The sequence below is a fragment of the Berghia stephanieae genome, chromosome 3 (genome assembly GCF_034508935.2).
Source record: "Berghia stephanieae isolate SIO BIC M18660-M18661 chromosome 3, UCSD_Bste_1.3, whole genome shotgun sequence".
Taxonomy (NCBI): domain Eukaryota; kingdom Metazoa; phylum Mollusca; class Gastropoda; order Nudibranchia; family Aeolidiidae; genus Berghia; species Berghia stephanieae.
Window position 1 is genome coordinate 18,268,276 of NC_088362.1, and position 19,147 is coordinate 18,287,422.

At 33.8% G+C, this 19,147-nt stretch overlaps 1 protein-coding gene across 1 annotated transcript in view; it reads left to right on the plus strand.

The window, feature by feature from the left end:
* The window catches only part of LOC144967275 (protein hobbit-like), a 93,838-nt gene that overhangs the window by 32,117 nt on the left and 42,574 nt on the right, over window positions 1-19,147 (plus strand). Inside the window, exons 33-48 of the mRNA XM_078904321.1 lie at window positions 1,024-1,120; window positions 1,579-1,672; window positions 1,914-2,060; window positions 2,624-2,715; window positions 3,011-3,116; window positions 3,761-3,898; window positions 4,982-5,034; window positions 5,952-6,012; window positions 7,782-7,958; window positions 9,025-9,198; window positions 9,701-9,779; window positions 11,160-11,326; window positions 13,684-13,875; window positions 15,144-15,260; window positions 17,102-17,191; window positions 17,912-17,977. Coding sequence (XP_078760447.1) covers window positions 1,024-1,120; window positions 1,579-1,672; window positions 1,914-2,060; window positions 2,624-2,715; window positions 3,011-3,116; window positions 3,761-3,898; window positions 4,982-5,034; window positions 5,952-6,012; window positions 7,782-7,958; window positions 9,025-9,198; window positions 9,701-9,779; window positions 11,160-11,326; window positions 13,684-13,875; window positions 15,144-15,260; window positions 17,102-17,191; window positions 17,912-17,977 — 1,850 coding nt within the window. The remainder of the gene's footprint in view (window positions 1-1,023; window positions 1,121-1,578; window positions 1,673-1,913; window positions 2,061-2,623; window positions 2,716-3,010; window positions 3,117-3,760; window positions 3,899-4,981; window positions 5,035-5,951; window positions 6,013-7,781; window positions 7,959-9,024; window positions 9,199-9,700; window positions 9,780-11,159; window positions 11,327-13,683; window positions 13,876-15,143; window positions 15,261-17,101; window positions 17,192-17,911; window positions 17,978-19,147) is intronic.

Here is a 19,147-nt window from a genome sequence, read left to right on the forward strand (position 1 = left end):
ATGTAGGCTCTTTTTTAAAACTTTTTGTGACACTGTTTCACAAACACTTTTTAAGATCTTTATCTTACACCAGTGCTTGCTCCCTAATTTATTCCCTTTCTATTGATTAACTTAGACATTAGATTTTATTATGTAGCAATCAAATTAACATATTGGTCATTAGAGGATCTTTTCTTGGTATGCCAAAATATTTTAAAAGCCAAACATTATTTTTTTTAAAACTTTTTTTTTGTTTTGTTGTTGTTGTTGTTGTTGTTGTTGTTGTTGTTGTTGTTGTTGTGGTAGTGGTTGATGTTGTTTTTGAATACGGATAAAAAAATGTTAAAGAGATTCTGTCTAAAACTGATTGTTTAATATTGTCAATTCTGACTATAAGTAAGTTGCATGTCCCATATTGATGGTTTTCTGACATTGAATAATGTACATCAGTTTTCTTCTTTTGTTTTTAATATACCATTTATAAAACTTTAATCACAATTAGACCTCATTGATTAAATCTGAGAGCTCTATCCAATTTATTTTCGATCCTTAGATGTTCCATTTAGTTTTTTATTTATCTACCATTACATTTTATGCTCAAATTTCTGTCTTACGTTTCATTTAAGATCTGGTAGTTTTTCTTGAAAATTTCACAATATATGCGAATTCATTACGTTTCTTATTGCATTTGACTATATCAGTTTACCATTTGTCATGGAGATATGATTTGAAATAAACCTAAGTCCTGAGTGATCAAGATTTACATTATCTATATTAAGCTCAAGTAGAGCAACCACTGAAATGTGCCTTAAGATAATTCTTTCAAAAAAAAAAGTAACTTAACTTTTTTTTTTAATGTGAAGAATATATCCATTACTAAATCTAATGGGACAGTGAATGGGAAGTGAAGAGTGATGTGTATACACTTACCAGAATTTCATTTAGAGATGGCCATGACACTATTTTGAGCCTTAATAGGATATAACAAAGTAAAGCATTGAGGAAATGGACTTATATGACTTTGACTGTCCTGTATCTCTCCAGCCCAGTTCATCCTTCAAGGCGATTTAGAAATCTCAGTCCGCACTGCCTCCAAGTACAACGAGAGCAGACTGCTTTATCTTCCTTATCTCACCTTCAGGTTTGTGTTTTCTTCATTGCTTATATAGTTGATTTGGTGTTGTTCATTTTTTAAAGGAAAGATTTTTTTTTATGGTGTGAATAACTTGGGCTACGAACAATGCTCATTACTTAAACTTAGTTGCTTTTTTTTTATACCAAGAAAAAACTTAGTTGCTTTTTTTATACCTAGAAATGTCACATTCACTTTTTAAGCTCTCAAAATAAAAGGATGACCTCATGCAAGGTTTCAACAAAGCTGTGTATACCATCAAAAAGGCAATGAAATTGTGGTCTGATTTATCCTTAATTCCTGGAACTGAATTAGAAGTTGAAATAAGATTGAATGTTGACTGGTTTGACGAAACTAGTTTTGAAAGCATATTATCTCCCATAGCTTAATCGCATTATGAAATGGTATATTTATTTGTGATTCTCTTGACTCATATTTATATATACTTTTCTACATAACATTTTCAGAGTGGGACTAGAATGGTTGTGCTTAGGGAATGCCAATGATCATCATTCAGTCATGCCGTGTGCTCCTGACAAGGTACCAGACTTCTCATTGGAGGTAAGTGAGATTCTTTTGTTGGCACAGCTCTTGCATCATGATTCGTTATGATTATTATGTTGTAGTTCTTATCATTAACATGAAGATTTCTTCTTCATTTTGCTCATCAATAATCTAACGATCATTATTTTTTTGATTTATTTATTATTTTTTTGTTTTTGCTCAAGTTCCAGGAAAATTTTATTTGAAAATAAAAATGGCTTGCAGATCAATATGATTTTTTTTTTTTTTCTCTTTTCAGGAGCACGATTCTTTCAGGGCATTTCGTTCCCAAAATTTGAATCTCGATTTAAGCCTAAAGACGAAACCAGTGGCTGGAAACCAGGACATAATCCCATCATGCCCTGAACTGTATGCCAGCACTCTTCGGTTTCTGGAGAAAATTAAGGTAGCATTTTTAAAGCACTACTTTTCCTCTTCAGTTTTTGTTCTATCTGTTGACTGCCGGTCACTCTCCACAAATTTTGGGCTGGGTAGGGTTCCTGACCTCCCATAGTGGGCAGGGAGCTACTTACTGTGTCTTTTATCCCCCTATATCTGTTTTTCAACTTGCTTTCTGTCTTTGTCTTCGAATGAGACAAAATTTCTTTAATGGTCACTTTTTTCCCCCAGTTCATACTCAACCACACTCTAAACTTCTTTATCTCAATCTTGAAAGGGGTTCCAATAGCTCAGTTGATAGAGTACTTGCCTCACATGCAAAGAGACCAGTATTGGTAGAGAAATGTAAGCAGTATAATTTGTGTTAGGCTTAATTCGATTCAATGATCCTCGAGTAATTTGCTGTACTGGAGGGTTTGGAAAAATGAAAGAGGAGTGTTTAATATTTTTTTTTGTGTTGATCAAAAGGATGAGAAAGTGAGCATATTTAACACTTTTATGGAAGAACTGGGAGGGAATTTCAATGCACCATATAATGTATCTTATTTTATTCTTCTTATCCTCAAATAGCAATGTATGTTCAGTGTGACCCGCCCTGTTAGACGAGGAAAGTTGTTTGGAGTAACATCCAACAGGCGATTGCAGCTTACTCGACACTACAAGTAACCGATTTTCAATATATATATATATATATATATTTGTGTATAATTACTGTTGTTTAAAGGGGGTATGAGCTCAAAAGAATGTTACTTAAATCAGCATTTATTATTATGTGATTGCTCATAATGGATCGATATTTGAAGGGTTTAAAAAAATGATATGTAATTGAAATACTATTCAAAGAGGAAAAAATGAATCATGAAGCATGTCCTCTTTATGAGGGTATCTACCGGGCAACCTGTGTGTTATGAAATAAAAATATGGTTCAGTATTGCCCATTATATCTATTATTCACAGGAAAATCAAACTGACTGTTGACTTCCATAAATTCAAAATTTGTCACTGGATGTCCAATGCCAAAGAACACGGGGCCGAGCTGGTAGCTGATTCATTTGTACTGCAGGTGGTTATTTCATTTTATATAAAACATTGCATTGTTTTGGCTCCCCTTTCCAAACCCTGCATTACTTATAATTTTCTGATGTGATTTTTTTTCTGAATGAATGCCTTGGTTGCAAGGCCTTCTTTTATGCACTGGGGAAGGTTCCTAAACAAATAAGTGTCTCTTCTGTTCCCCTACCCCGTATTTATGATAAACAGCTTCCGTGTGGCATTCTGACTTTATTCTAGAACGATTTTGTTTTGTTTCATTATTTTTTCATTTATGAAGCTCTAAAAAACAAAGCAAAAAAACAACAACCCTTTAATATTTTCATATAAATTATCTATTTTCTGTCTATAGTTGTTTGGTTTTCTTATTTTAAAATGTTGTGTGATTACACCAATTTAATATTATATAAACCTTAAAATGATTTAAAATAATTTTTAGTTTCAAATCCTTAGCACCAAGTTTTAAAAAATATTGCCATAATTTTTTCTGTCTCACCCATGATTATGAATGATATTTTGAATTATTTTTCATCCATCCGTATCTGTCACAAATCAGGTTCAATTATGAAAGTACATCGTTGCTTCATTAAGAATCTCTGGTTTTCACAACATCACATTTCTAATGCCCTGAGACCATTTTATTGGTTTGATTCACAGATGTGCAATAGATTGAACCTGATTCCTCTGGAAGATGGACTGCTTCATCGACCTCGAGCTGACTGGAGCATCAAGACTTTGAAGATTCACCTTGGGCCGTCCCGTATCTCTCTTTGCAAGAATGTTGGGAAAGATGAGGTGAATGCTCATATTGGGCTTTATAATTTTTTGTCTTGTTTTGGTATTAAAGTTCACTTCATCAGAAATCAAAACAAATATGTTTCCACTTGGCTATTGTTTAAGTTTTCATTTTCTTTAGTTTCTATGACTGTCCTTAAGCATTGTCAGTCATATTTATTTTCATTTGGGCCCGATGTTTTCGTTTTATCTCCCCTTCTTTCTTTAAGAGGCTTTTTGACTCCCCCCCCCCTCCCCCATTGTCAACTGGGTAGGAAACTGTTGCTGTTCCCCTGTATCTATTTTCATATTCCAAGCCGCTTCTGTCTTTTTCTTTTTTTTTGTAATGAGATGTCTTGGCCGGAATCCTTAGTTGAAGGTGGAAGGTAAACAGTTAAAAGTATATGGTTTCTTTTGATTGGAGTTATTATTCCATGTAAACCACTTCTCTGTTATGTTATTGTAAGCTTGTGAGTATATCTGTCTTAGATAGACCTTGTATTTGTTGAAGGATAGGACCTGTGCCTGGTCACATGCTTGGTTCTGATAGATAGATGCTCTTGAAATCTAATTCTTTTCCCTATTCGAACCAGTCTCCTTTGTCTTTTTTTTTTTGGTGGGGGGGGGGGGAATGCTTTAAACTTCAGACTTATAATATATGTATATGTTTTGCTTTATTATTGATTTTACTTACTGTTATTTGTTGATTGGAAATATTATATTCATGAATAAGTTATATTGGCAATTGCCTAAAAGTAAACCTTTGTGTGTTGTGTTGTATAACCTTTTTTTATGCTCCTAAAAATCCATCAAACAACAAACATTATTTTTACCAAGCTGTTCCTGGAAAGAATATAAATAATCTTTCGAATTAAAGGACAATATTATTTGAATAGTCTTGCTCTTGTAAAAGAATTAAAATAGTTTAAGTGGGATTGGAACCTGGAGCCCTCGGGTTACTATGCAATCAAGGCTTAATCCATTTGGCCATTTGACATCCCACTATAAAGATCACATTTTTAAAAAGATTGAAGGTGTATTGCTATTTAAAGATATTTTACCATGTAACCAATGATAATATAATAATTTATTTTATCCATACAGGGTGGAGTGTCATCAGCCTCTGCAGAGCGCAGTTTTTTCCTTAGCATCAACAAGTAAGTTCATCTTGAATGACAAAGCTCTTCAGTTTACTTCTTTGTTCATTCAAAAGACAAGTTGGCTATAAATCATCATAAAAAACATTTTAACAAATTTACTTGGATACCTCTTTTATTTAAGTCCATTCGATTTTTAAGATTAGAGAGTTTAATTTGCAACAGTAGCTACTTGAAGTTCAAAGAAATAAATGACAATATTCAAATGGAAGGGTCTTAACAACACCATTTTCTCTTCTCTCATTCATATTTAATGTTTCATTCATTGTGTTCTGTTGACAAAGGGAAAAACCTGAAATGTCCACATGATATGTCTTTGATAATTAAATTGAAACTTCCATTCTATATGACTATTGTTAAGAATTTGACATGAAAGACTGCATTGTAAGCTTGACCTTGTTAAAAAAAAAGTGAGATAAAATCAACATGTAAATTTTTAAAAAGTATGTCCTTAAAGAGAATCCAATTATCAGTGTGTCTACAAAGTATTCAATTCAATTCTTATGTTATTTGTTGTCGGTGTTACGAAAACTTAGAAAAAAAAAAAGAAAAATTTTAAAACTTTCAAGATAAACTGAGGATTTTTGCAACATAAAGAAGCTTATAAACAAATTCATGTTCGAGATCGAAAATATTTCTCATTGAGCAATGATTTGCTTTGTTTATCTCATATTATACATTCAGATCGTTCTCTCCAAAAGTCAAAATTTGCATGCATAAAGCATCGTAAGATAATTTATATTTAACTTAAATCCTCTTTATCCAAGAATTAAATTTGTTGTATTTCTGAAAAACAAATTACACGTTAATTTGATGAGCCATATTAATAGAATTGAAAAAAAAAAAAAAATTTTTACCTGATGATGACTGATTAAAATAATTTAAAAAAAATTTCTTTTGACTCAAAACTCACAAAGGATTAGCTATCAACGAGCAGACAGAAGGAACCGTAAGAAGACTGAAGAAGCAGATAAGCAGGTAAGGGTGATGAAGCAAATTGCTTCTAAATTTCACTTTCAGTTTTTAGGTAGTATGAAGAGAAACATCAAATCATATGAGTTTCCATTGTGAGCAGAGAGGTCACTATTGTTATGTCTTCTATCCTCCTTTATCTGTTTTTCCCTTTCCTCTCATCTTTGTTTTGATTTGGCGTTGCTCGTTTTTTTTCCTCTGCTCCTTGGAGGAATCTAAGCTGAGAGGGAGACAGTGAAATGTATGAATGAATGAATATGGCTGCCCTGTCTCTATGTATGGGCGCTTGTCTTGAATGTGTGTGTTACTGCGAGTGTGTCAGTCTGTTTCTAATATCCAGTTTGTAATTTGTTTCCATAAATTTCTATTTGAGATAAATCTTTTCTTTGTAAATCATCTCTCTGTTATGTACTGTTATTGTTATTAGTTTTAAATGTTTTGTACTTTGTAAACATTTGAGTGCATTGTTTGTAGTGGGATGAGACTAAGGTAATGTCAAAAATCAGAGCAAAGGTAAATTGTTCTTGGAATCTTCTATACCCTATTCAAACCAGTCCCCTTTGTCTTTCTTTTTTTTGGTGCTTTTCACTTCTTATCAACTTTTCCTCTTTATCGATTTCCCTTTTGCTGACACTGAAATGAACTCATAGTGTCGAAAGTGTTGTAAAACCCCTAAAAAACAAAACAGATCCTATGATTTAACAAAGCTGGAAAGCTATTTATTTTTCAGTATCTGATATTATTATTATAAATGGAGTGAATTTTGATTTTAGTATTAGATGTTTTTAACATTTTATCAGGGAGAGGTAGAAATTACATACAGCATCCACACTATAGTTCAGGGAGATAGAGGGGATGCAATATAATCCAAATTTACGGATGGAATTTTAACCAAAAATTGCACAATTCCTGAATGTTTTTTTGTTTGTTTTGTTTTATTTTTTGTCCATATTTTGGTTTTATTACAAATAAACTTGAAAATAGCTATTGGATGCATTTAATGTAAACTACACAGCTATTCATTTACAGCATTTGAGTAAGGATTTAGGTATAAATTAATTTTGCGTCTTTGTACAACTTATTTTTTCTTGAATGTTCTTATTAAACTTTCGTATCTCAAGCATGATGCTGAAAATAACAATTACCCGCTATCTTTTAGAAAGGACACTGGTCCACTGCAAAGTACTTTCAACCAGATTTAATTTAGACCCAGCTACCCTAATATTTTTGGGTAACAGAGGGGTTAGAAAAAACAAACTGACTCCACATGTAAAAAATGCTAGTCAAATCTACCATTGAAGCTGAAATATCAATAGCTGGAATATGTATATGTGAATAATCACCTTATACATTTGGGTGGGGTCTTTTGACCTTTTATGGTGGGCAGGAGGTCATTTGCTATATCTTTTATCCCCTATATCTGTTTTCTGAGTTGATTTCTGTCTTAGTCTTTGAAAAGGATTACTTAGTTTTTTTTCCTGGCCCTAGCCAGAGTCCTTGGCTGATCGGGAAAACAGTTAAATGTACAGTGTTAGTTTTGGGAGGTGATGATTTTTTCCTTGTAAATCATCTTTCTGTTATGAACTGATCGTTATGATTTTTATTTGAACATGTAAACATTTGAGTGTAATCCTTTAAGTGGGATCCTGTGCTGGTGTCTGGATGAGACGAGGTGATCTCAAACTACGTACATTGATGGTATGCTCTTGGAATCTACATCTGTTCTCTAATATTGACTCAAATCCCCCAATGGCGAATATGAATCCATTCCACAGCGCACCCCAACCCACAGTGTATCCATCCACGAGATGAAAGGAGCCTGGAATCAATTCAACAGGACTGTTGTCATTGGTTTATATGACAGTTACAACAGGGCCAAGGCTCTACGGCGGAATTTGTCCTCAGAGGCTCTCAAGGGTTTCAGAGTCGACACCACAGCTCCTAACGTGTCTGTGAGTATAGATAGGATAGGATAAATAAAAAAAAAAGATATATATCTATATATATATATATATATATATATAATATATATATATATATATATATATATATAATATATATATATATATATATATATTTGCATATCAGCATGTGTGTTTTCAGTTTCATTATTTTCAATGTGCTTCATAATATTTTTCTTTACCTCCAGCAGTACATATTGAACCCAATTTCCATCTCACAATTCATACAGTACAAATTATCTGCTGGGCACTTCTTTTTAACTCATTTACACTTGAGTTGAGCGGGGTAATGTGAAAAGTGCCTTACTCAAGGACACAGTTCCAAAGTGAAAGATTTTCAAATCATTGTGAACTGTTCAGTTACTGTTCATCCTCCATTTTGTTTGATTTTGTGACAAGATGAGACATTTTTCAGGTCGACTATAAAATCCAGGACAATATAGAATGAAAATAAAATCACCATTGGCATTACTTACTTACTAAAGCCCTCTGGCTCCCCATCAGCAACTTTTTTCCATCCAACTCTCTCCTGTTCCATCCTCTTCATCTCTCTCAGAGTGTTTACATTTCTCTTGGTTCCCTCCAGAGTTGGATGCTACCAACTGTATCTTGGTCATTCCTTTCTACTCGTGGATTCCACATCAAAGCTTTAAACAAAAATGATTATTCAGCTTCAAAAAGAACAAAATACCAAGATGGAACATTTCGTTCCAAATCCTTCTTCAGCCAGCAAACAAAGCAATAAAAACAGATTCCTTTTTTCTTTAAAAAACACATAGTCTACATTTGTTTTTTGTTTAATGTAATGTATTCATAATTTAATATTAATTGTATAGGATGCTAGTTTATAGATAAATACTTTCCTACAACAATCTAACAGATTCAGCTACCCAAGCTGGGTGGACAAGGGAGTTGGAAATATAATCTCGATTTCACCCAGATCAGTCCCTTTGCATTTGAAATGAGTGCTCTATCAACTGAGCTATCGGGGGCAATATAAGAAACTACGTCTATTTTCCTCAGTAAAATAATTGTTTATCATCTTGTTTTTTTTCAGAAAAACAGATCTTTTTCACTGAGTAGTGCAGACTTTCCCGGGGCCCAAGGAGGGGCCTCTAGTGATCCAGTAAGTCCCAGTCCATTGAGCAAGCTACAGTCAGGACATGCTCACACCATGCTGCTCAAATTGGTCTCAGAATCAGATAGCAAGTCGGTGGCATTTACTGAAGAGGTGAATACTTGAAACATTACTATTACTGTTTATAAGTACAATTTTTTGTTGATTTTAGATTATTTGTTCTGTTGTTATTTTTCTTTTTCTTCAAATAAAATGGCTGATTCAGTCAGACTGAGCATACTGTTGATGTTGCAGATTCCCCTTCCCCTTAACCCCCCTCTTCCCTCTCTCCCCCCCCCCCCCCCCCACCAAAAAAAAAAGGGGGAAATTAGACTACCCTTTTGATAGCAGTTCACCTTTAAAGGTTTAAATATTGCTCAAAAGCTTAATACCAGCAAATTGTTCCACAAGCAGAATTAATAAATATGTTTGTCAACATTAGATGGAGTAATAATAATTTGTAGATTCATATTCCGACTGTCTCATTTGTCTTTTATTTGTGTATTTTTCTTTCCTGCTTTTTCTGGCACTGTTTCATTCACACTTTTTCAGATTTTTAACTCCTAAATTCATGACTTTCCCATATATTTGAATTTTCTTGCTCCCTATTCCCTAGCCATCGGATACCAATCTGACCCAGCTTCATGGTGTTCAAGCTTGCAAGTTGACGGATATCCTGCAGACTAATTGGCAAAGTAAGTATTAAGTCCTGACGGCTCTCTACTCCTATCTCCTTGTCCTTGAATGGGTCAGTTTGGTTTTGCCCAGGCTTTAGCTGGGATCGATTTCTGCAAAGGAAACAGATGTATGCATGTTTTTAAAAGATTTTTAAGGAAAAAACCGACCTAATGTACAATTCCACAATTTTGCTCTGTTCATTGAGATTTATATTCTTAAATATTCTTCCATCAAGCCATTTGAAAACCAATTTCTATTTTTTAAAATGAATACTTAAAAAAGATATTCACCATTTACTAAAGCCAGGTACTCATTCATACCTGAATTATGTGTGAAAAGTATACTCTACAAAGAGATAACTCTGATATCAGAATTTGTAATCATTATCATCCATCTATATGATAACACATTTTGAAACAGGACCTACGCCGCAAAAACAATTCAAAGATAGAACATGAGAAATATGAGGCTGCTGATTTTTCAAAGTGTTTACAACACAACTTAACCATTACATGTGTGCCTTGGAAGCAACTGTTCATCTTGAATTTTATACATATATTATTGTTAGCTAAATAAGTAATAAAACTGACTAAAAAATTACTTTTAAACCGTTGACTTTCAAATGTAATTCATGTTCTTAATTCATAAGTTTGAACTTGATTAAAATTCAGTTTAACACAAGAAAACCTCTATTTTTTAATATATTTTTTTAACAGATAAAGAACCCTTCCATGAAATATTATAGTCTATTTTCATATATTGATAATAAAGTAGAGATCATTTGCCTTGATTTCTATAATATTTTGTTATTTTTTATTTTAAAAAAGAAAATTGCATTTGTTCATTTAAGGCAATGCATACTTTTTCTAATTCTATTAATTGTTCTTTTCTTTTTTTTGAAGACTTCAAACCAAATTATAAGTGAAGGGGAAAGAATATTAGCCGTTAAATATATATATATATATATATTTATATATATTTATGAGTGTTGGTGTGTACTTGTAGGTACGAGAGTGCTCGATAATGTTGGTTAGAGCTAATATAAAATATAAATGGAGTCACTCTCTTATTTATGGCCGAAACACATGTTTCTGTAGTCTCCATCCACGTTGTCAGTTGGCATATTATGTTATATTATTTAGTGCTAAATCAACAACACAACGGAAGTAAGGATGCAAGAATATCAACATTGAACCCAAATCGAATATAATCATTCTACGGACATAATATGCTGACTGACGACGTGGATGGAGACCACAGAAACATGTGTTTTGGCCACAAATATGTGAGTGACTCCATTTATATATATATATATATATATATATTATATATATATATATATATATAATATATTTTTATAATATATATTATATTATAATTAAATCTGTCCCTACAAGTTGAAATACACAACAGCCAAGTTGTGTGCAAGGGTAGTGAGGCCCCAGGGTATGTTATAGTCAGTGCAGCAAGAGCCAAAATCATGTCATACACTCACACTCCAATCTGGAGACAAGGTCAGCTGAGATCCAAGTCCACGTGGAATGGAGATGTAGACTGCATGCAGGTCTGTTGCCCTTCGCCAAGTTTTAAAAAAGAATTAATTGTAAATTATTCATTTTAAGGGAGAGTTGTATTTTTATATATTTAACTATTATTACTGCACATGTAGGTTGTTTATTTTTACACTTTATTGTCCTCTTTGTTCTTGTTGTTGTTTTGCTGTTGTTGTTGTTATTGTTGATTTTCGTTTTGCCATCATCATCATCATCATCATCATCATCATCATCATCATCATCATCATCATCATCATCATCATTATCAACATCATCTTCATTTTTATCATCAGAGTAGAAGAAGTAAGATTGTGCCTTTCAAAAAATCTTTTTGATAATAATAATAATAATAATAATAATAATAATAATAATAATAATAATAATAATAATAATAATAATAATAATAATAATAATAATAATAATAGTAATAAAAGTAATAATAATAAAAATAATAATAATAATAATGATAATAATAGTAATAATAATAATTTTTTTTTAAATTAAAAAATAATGCCTTTTCCGCCACGACATCATAAGATATCGTCGCCTAGGCATTCCACGAAGGAATATAGATATTTCATCAAACAAGATGTCTGATGTCAACAGGAATCACCCATGTTGTCCAAGTGAGCAAATTGGGGGTTAATAATCTTGCTCAAGGAAAAAAGCGAAAGTGCCTGAAGCGGGGTTCGAACTCGGGTCCTTCTGGGTCACAGCGCAATGCCTTGACCACTCGGCCACTTCGGCCCCCAATAATAATAATAATAGTAATAATAATAATAATAATAATAATAATAATAATAATAATAATAATAATAATAATAGTAATAATAATAATAATAATAATATCTTACTTGTCCATGAAGGCAATTTTGCATTTGGTTACAGCATATACTTAATATACGCAAACAGACATAAATGAAACAAAAAGTGCAAAACCACACATACACATTTAAGTTTTTACTTCTTGTTAAATGGAAGTTGTTAAAAGAAACAAAATTGAATCAGAATCTTTGACAATGAAGCCTTTATAAATACTCTATTTATAGTTTTTAAATTTTCAATATCCGGCTCACTCTGACATAAAACTTGACTAAAGAAAACGGTCATCTATATATATTTGGAAGATTGGTTAACAAATGGATTAAAGGTGACACATTTTTATTCGTTTTGCTTTCATGATTTAAAAAAAGAAAACAATATAAAATTTGAAAAGAAATAGAATTTTAAAGAATTTTAAAAGCAATGTTTCAATTATTAAGAAGAAACAGGGAAAAGGGATTGTCATAATAGATTAAATTAAAATTTATTTATTTTTTTGAGTTTTAAATTTCTTCCCCCACATTAAATAAACCCAGACATTACATAAGACAAATTTAAGTATTTTCCAGTTTGGTAAACCACGTTCCTTTCAACATTATTTAATTATCTGACTGTAGAAGACTGTGTTGTGTTTACATAACTATATATGTTAAATCTGTCCAGTTATTGATTTTTGTTTGTTTTTCTTTTTTGTTGTACTTTTTATGGAATTTTGATATAGCTCAATTGGTAGAGCACTCCATTCTCAAAACCCATCTGCCCACCCAGCATTGACTGGATCACTCATCCTATAAGATGTTTTGTTTCTGTGTGTGTGTACGTGTGTGTGTATGTGTGTGTGTGAGAAAGAGAGAGAGAGAGAGAGAAGAGAGAGAGAGAGAGAGAGAGAGAGAGAGAGAGAGAGAGAGAGAGAGAGAGTGATTTGAGAGAGAGAGTGTCTGTGCATGCATGTACGGTGTGTATGATAGTAATCTCTGTGTGTTTGATTAGTGCTAATAGCACTTAATTGGCTCTATATTATAATTATTTAACCGAGTCTATTATTAGTACTAGATGAAAGTACTCTATGATAGACCAATGTTCATTTCAAAGGGAACCAAACAATTCAAGTCAGTTCAGCTGTATCTGGTCTCATGGACAGTACGAGTAATTCCTGTTGATATTTTGTATATAGGGACAGATAGATTATCTGTAACCCTTTAGAAATGCAGAAATGCTTAGGCAATGATGGTGTTGCTTAAAGGAACTTCAAAAGAAATATGGCAATATAGTCCTCTATAAGGGCAACAATTTCGAACAAAAAACCATGTTGGTAACTAAAATCTCTTCTTATCCTTGTTATCTTGACCCATTGGTACTATGAGAAGCACACTTGTGTGGTTACTTGTCTATAGGTGGCATTAGTGTTATTGCTTGGTTTGCAGCCATTATCAGATATTATTGGGAAAACTTACGGTTTGAAAGAAATGCTGTCACATTATTTAAGGATGAAAAAAAAAAAATATTACAATATTTAATATTATGTACAATCTTTATTCACTCCTAGTACTATGCGACAGTGGACTCAAACAGTAGCTATGAAGGAGACAACATCCCATGGTTGTCCAAAGAGAATGTCGAGGACCGGTTGAATGCGGACCTTAGTGGTCTTCCCGAGATGATTAGCAGTGGCCAGTCTGTGGGGAGTGTGGTTAGCAGTGTGGTTACCAGTGCCACATCCACTAATGGGGCAGACCAGGTGATTGATACTATAAGGAGTGGTGATATCGGCAGTCTTGAAGAGCAGGGAGGGCCATTACAATAATTATGATTGATGATGATGATGATGATGATGATGATGATGATGATGATGATGATGATGATGATGATGATGATGATGACGACAAGGAAGAGGAGGAGGAGGAGGAGGAGTAGGAGGAGGACGAAGAAGAAGAAGAAGAAGAAGAAGAAGAAGAAGAAGAAGAAGAAGAAGAAGAAGAAGAAGAAGAAGAAGAAGAAGAAGAAGAAGAAGAAGAAGAAGAAGAAGAAGAAGAAGAAGAAGAAGCAGAAGAAGAAGAAGAAGAAGGAGGAGGAGGAGGAGGAGGAGGAGGTGGTGGTGGTGGTGGTGGTGGTGTTGGTGGTGTTGGTGGTGAAGATGGATGACAATATTTACGATGACTAAGAAGAAGATTAAGTAAAAAGGCTGGCATTTTTATTTAAGTTTGTCTTTCCAACTCTCATTTCGTTATATTTTCCATTCTACTCTCCATGAGTACACTGAAAAGGTGAATAAACTAGCCTTTAAATTGGTATCAAATTGATGTTGAACCACAAGGTCAGATAAGCTAAATATTATGTTTAAGTATTAGGTTTCACTAGTCATTTGATTTTTTATGAGGTAGAGATCCGATGTTGAGATTGTTTAATGAATGCTCATGGGTTTTTAATTAAAAAACAAAAGACCTAGGATGCAAGTGAGTCTATGATAAGTATGTTGAAACCTTGTTTATCTTAGATTGTTACATCATTCTTTTCTTCTTGAAATACATAATTTAATTTTTTTTACAAGAGACAGTCCTGCAAAATAAAGGTTGTATGGTTAGATTATTCAACAATTTAGGAGTCCCAATAGCTCAGTTGGTAGAGCTCTCGCTTCACAGGCAAAGGGACTGAGATCGATCCCAGGTGTAGTTGGGATTTTTTTCTGACTCCCCTGTCTACCCAGCAGTGATTGGGTCGCTGGGTCTGTTTGATCTGGTGGAAAGTAATTTGTGATAGATTAGAGTCCTATCAAAAAGGTAGCACGCAATTGCAATTGTCTGTTTCACTCTATAGAAACTGGGATAAACTCCAGCTCCATGGACCTCATGGCGCTGAATAACTGCTTTATTCAATCATTGCTTGAAACTTACATTTATCCATTTAGGAACACGAGAATTGAACATGAATCCATGATAATAGTTGTAGTCATATCTTGATGAGAGAAAATAAGGAAATAGTTTTCTTATTCTATGAATTTTCACACAGAGCACCACTCCTGAGCGTGTCCAGCTCCAGAGAATCATCTATCGTTGCAGCTGCAAATTTTTCTATGCCAATTATGGTGAGGTAGATCCCAATGCTCTGCCTGAGGTACCGTTACCTGTAAGTATAAAATAAACTCTTATTATCACGATAAGTGAAATATTGTTTTTATCTACTATTGTATTAATCGCTTCTTTTTGTTTATTTCATGATAGCCTATACTCAGTTTTTCAACCTCTATAAGCAGCTGATTGCATTCAACATTGAGGGCTAAAATAGATAGCTATTTATTTTTAATGAAAAAGCAATTGATGGTTTAAAATGAAAAGGTGAAAATGAAAAGCTTCATGAATAAATGTAAACTATGGACATTTGGGATGTAAACTCTTTGTCAACTAAACAATATTCAAAGAAATTGTAAAACTAATAAACAAAATGAAGTTTGAATTGTAATGATTCCTTACCACTTTCAATTGATGGTTTATAATGAGCATTATTCCACTAGTAATTACCAAAAATGAATAAAACAGCTTTTAAAAAAATAACAATAAAATCAAACACGAAATGTTTGGTCCCACAACCATTCTTCAGCCAATTACAAAAAAAAAACCCCATTAAAAACATGAATACATCACTTAAATTCCAGACAGATGACAGAAAAGTATTTGGCATGTCATGTTGGTTAGTTTCATCTTTCCCTTCTTTCTCCTCTCTCTCTCTCTCTCTCTCTCTCTCTCTCTCTCTCTCTCTCTCTCTCTCTCTCCCTCTCTCTCTCTCTCTCTATCTATCTATCTATCTATCTATCTTCTGCTGTAATCCCCTCATACTCTCTCTCTCTATCTATCTTCTGCTCTAATCCCCTCATACTCTCTCTCTCTCTCTCTCTCTCTCTCTCTCTCTCTCTCCATCTGTCTATCTTCTGCTCTAATCCCCTCACCATCTCTTAGACCTGTAAATTCTCAGTCAATTAGCTGAAATCAGTCAATTCGTCAAATTCAAATATTTTTTAAAATTAATATTTTAAAAAGGAAAGAAAAAAATGAAGAAAGAAAGAATTCATGAATCATAGTCGAATGACCGTGAAGTAATTAGGAATGTTCCACATCGCTACGCATCGCTCATGGGCCGTTTATATTAACGATGGATATATTGCCAAGGCTAAGCAACGCTTTTTATAATTGCCGTGTCCGAACATATCCCAGTGTATTTTCACACAGCCTTCGTGAAATTATATTTTCACTTTCCAAACCTGTCGTGATCCCAATGGTAGCCAATTTTAACTGAGCTGCCGAGCGATAAATTTCACTGTTTCATCTAAGCCAAAATTGACTACATTTACTTGATGGAACCTAAAAGTATGAAAAAGTTTAATGCGAACGCCGGAAGTGCGTTATGAAGACACCTTCAAATCGAAAGTTATATGATTGCTACAAGCTAGCACATCTCGATTGCCTCACGTTGTAAACAAACTGGTTGACCGTTTTTTCACTGATTGGGTAGCTAATTATAAGAAACAATGGTAAGTAGCCTAATTAATTCCCATGTAAATTAGTTTTCTGCCATTGTTTTGCTCAAGCAAGCTTGCTGTTTACTATTCATTTCGATTCTTTGGATTTTTCTGATACGAAGAGTTTCAGTGAGGTTCAGTTTCAGTTTCAGTCAATTTTTATAGAGCTCATTTACAGGTCTAATCTATCTCTCTCTCTCTCTCTCTCTCTCTCTCTCTCTCTCTCTCTCTCTCTCTCTCTCTCTCTCTCTCTCTCTCTCTCTCTCTCTCTCTCTCTCTCTCTCTCTCTCTCTCTCTCCGTGTCTCTACCTCTCTCTCTCTCTCTCTCTCTCTATCTATCTATCTATCTATCTATCTATCTATCTATCTATCTATCTATCTATCTATCTATATACCTACCCATCTCTATCTCTCATCCCATTCCATTAACTTGATTACTACTCATTTGTTTTAGCCTGGAGAAGAGGTGGATGTGATGAGTACAGAGGAGGGAGTGGACACATTTACCCTGCTTCATGAGAGTGTCTATGCTTATTCCAATCATGTGAGTGTTTTAGTCAGTCTTGGCAATTTAACGCTTCAATAATTTCAGGATGATTATCTTTCCTCTGTTTAATTTAGAGTTGTGAGCCATTTATTTGATAAAAATAATTTTTAGACATCTAAATTTCATTTATGCAAGAAAGCACTGTTTGATACTCTGAAATTGCAGTAAACAAAGCAATGTTAGCATACTTTTAGAATTGTAAAAACTCTTAAAATCCATTCTTTTCATTCTAATGAATCAAAATCTCGGAACTCTGTAAGATCACATGACATTCAAAAATACGATAGATCGGCAAGAACTATGTTCCAATGATTGGCAATGTTGGAAAATCTCAAGCTTAAGATGATGGAAGCAGGTGAGGTATCTCAGTCCATAGACAGGGATGCGAACGTCTTTTAAGTCAAGTCCTCTGTAGGTTTTCTAAATGTATAGTTCATCCCTGTTAGCAGGAAGAGAACTTCTCCAAATTTGTCCCGTTTATTTGCATTTATCAAAGTATTAGTTCTCGTATGGTTAGAGCTTACTGTGATTACTCACAAAAGATTTTATTTGAGTTGATTCGCCCTTTCTCATTCGTGTCTCCTGTTTTAGGGAATGCTTGTTACCATCCGATTGTCCAAGATTTACTCTCTCTCTTGTGATAATGTAGAAATAAGTTTTCTAATATACAATTAGTTTCTCTTGTCTCACCAACACTCTCTCATCTTGTTATTCCAGCTACAGTTTTCAGTAATCATGGACATTGTAAATAATTTGTTGCTGTATGTGGAACCAAAGAAAAAGGTTGGTGTTGGATTTTTGTTTGTTTTATTAATCATTTTTAAAAATCACATTCTTTACAACATATATTTCACATATTCCAGCAAAGAAGAAATGTTTCATATCAGAAGATAAAAAAGATAGTACAGTGGTCATCGCCTAAATGCCCGCCAGCTTAGTGCCTGTTTTGCCTAAATTCCCGCTAATTTGGTGAAACGGAATAATTTATTTAAAAAATACAACTCGAAATGCCCATTTTAAAAAATGGAATTCGCCTAATTGCTCGCTTTAAGAAAAAGTTATGCAAAAAAAAAAAAAAGAATTTCACTGTTCTATTTGTGGCTGATTTGATTCATCCTCTGTTTGTGAGAGTCTTATTTGACAACTAATGACACCGCCCCAGATAACTATCAATTAATCTCACATTTGCTCCACCTCCATTCTCTCCAGCAGTCTCAATCTCATCCTATGTCCCCAAACTGCTTTCTCTCCATGTAGCGTCCAATCAGCTTCTTACAACTGTCCACTTCCCATTGGCTGTTGAAAAGGACAATTTAAACGTGTCCAGCAGTTGGTAATCACCAAAGTAAATCAAGTAGGCTCCGCCCACTCAAATCACACATGCCAACGACATGTAAGGTCTTGTAGCCCAGTCCATGGGGCTTTTGATTTTATACAAACATAAGCCACCTCTGATTATATCCTTTGAAGTCATTCAACATCTACCATTTATCCTCACACCCTATAGACTGGACCATGAGCCACGACGTCTGATCTGGTATGTTGAGATGTTCTTCAACATTACAGAAGAATTTCGCATTGAGGTGTTAATTGTGAAAACGAAGTTTTCATGGAATGACTTATCGGTGTTATAAATTTAAAGTGCAATTTTCATGGAGAAATTACAAGAGCTTGAACTGAGCATCATGTTAAAATGTTAGGTAAATCAGTAGAATGTGTGCACACTCACACACACACACACACACACACACACACACACACACACATACACACACACACACACACACACATGCATGCTTTCTCTCTGTGTGAGAGTGTATATGTAAAGTAAAGTAGTCCTTCAGAGCTATAGGGCCTATGGAGCTGGAATTATCTCGATTTCTGTAATGCTACAATAGGAATTGCTTGCTGCCCTTTGTATAGAATGTAAAGTACTTTACAGATCAAACAGAC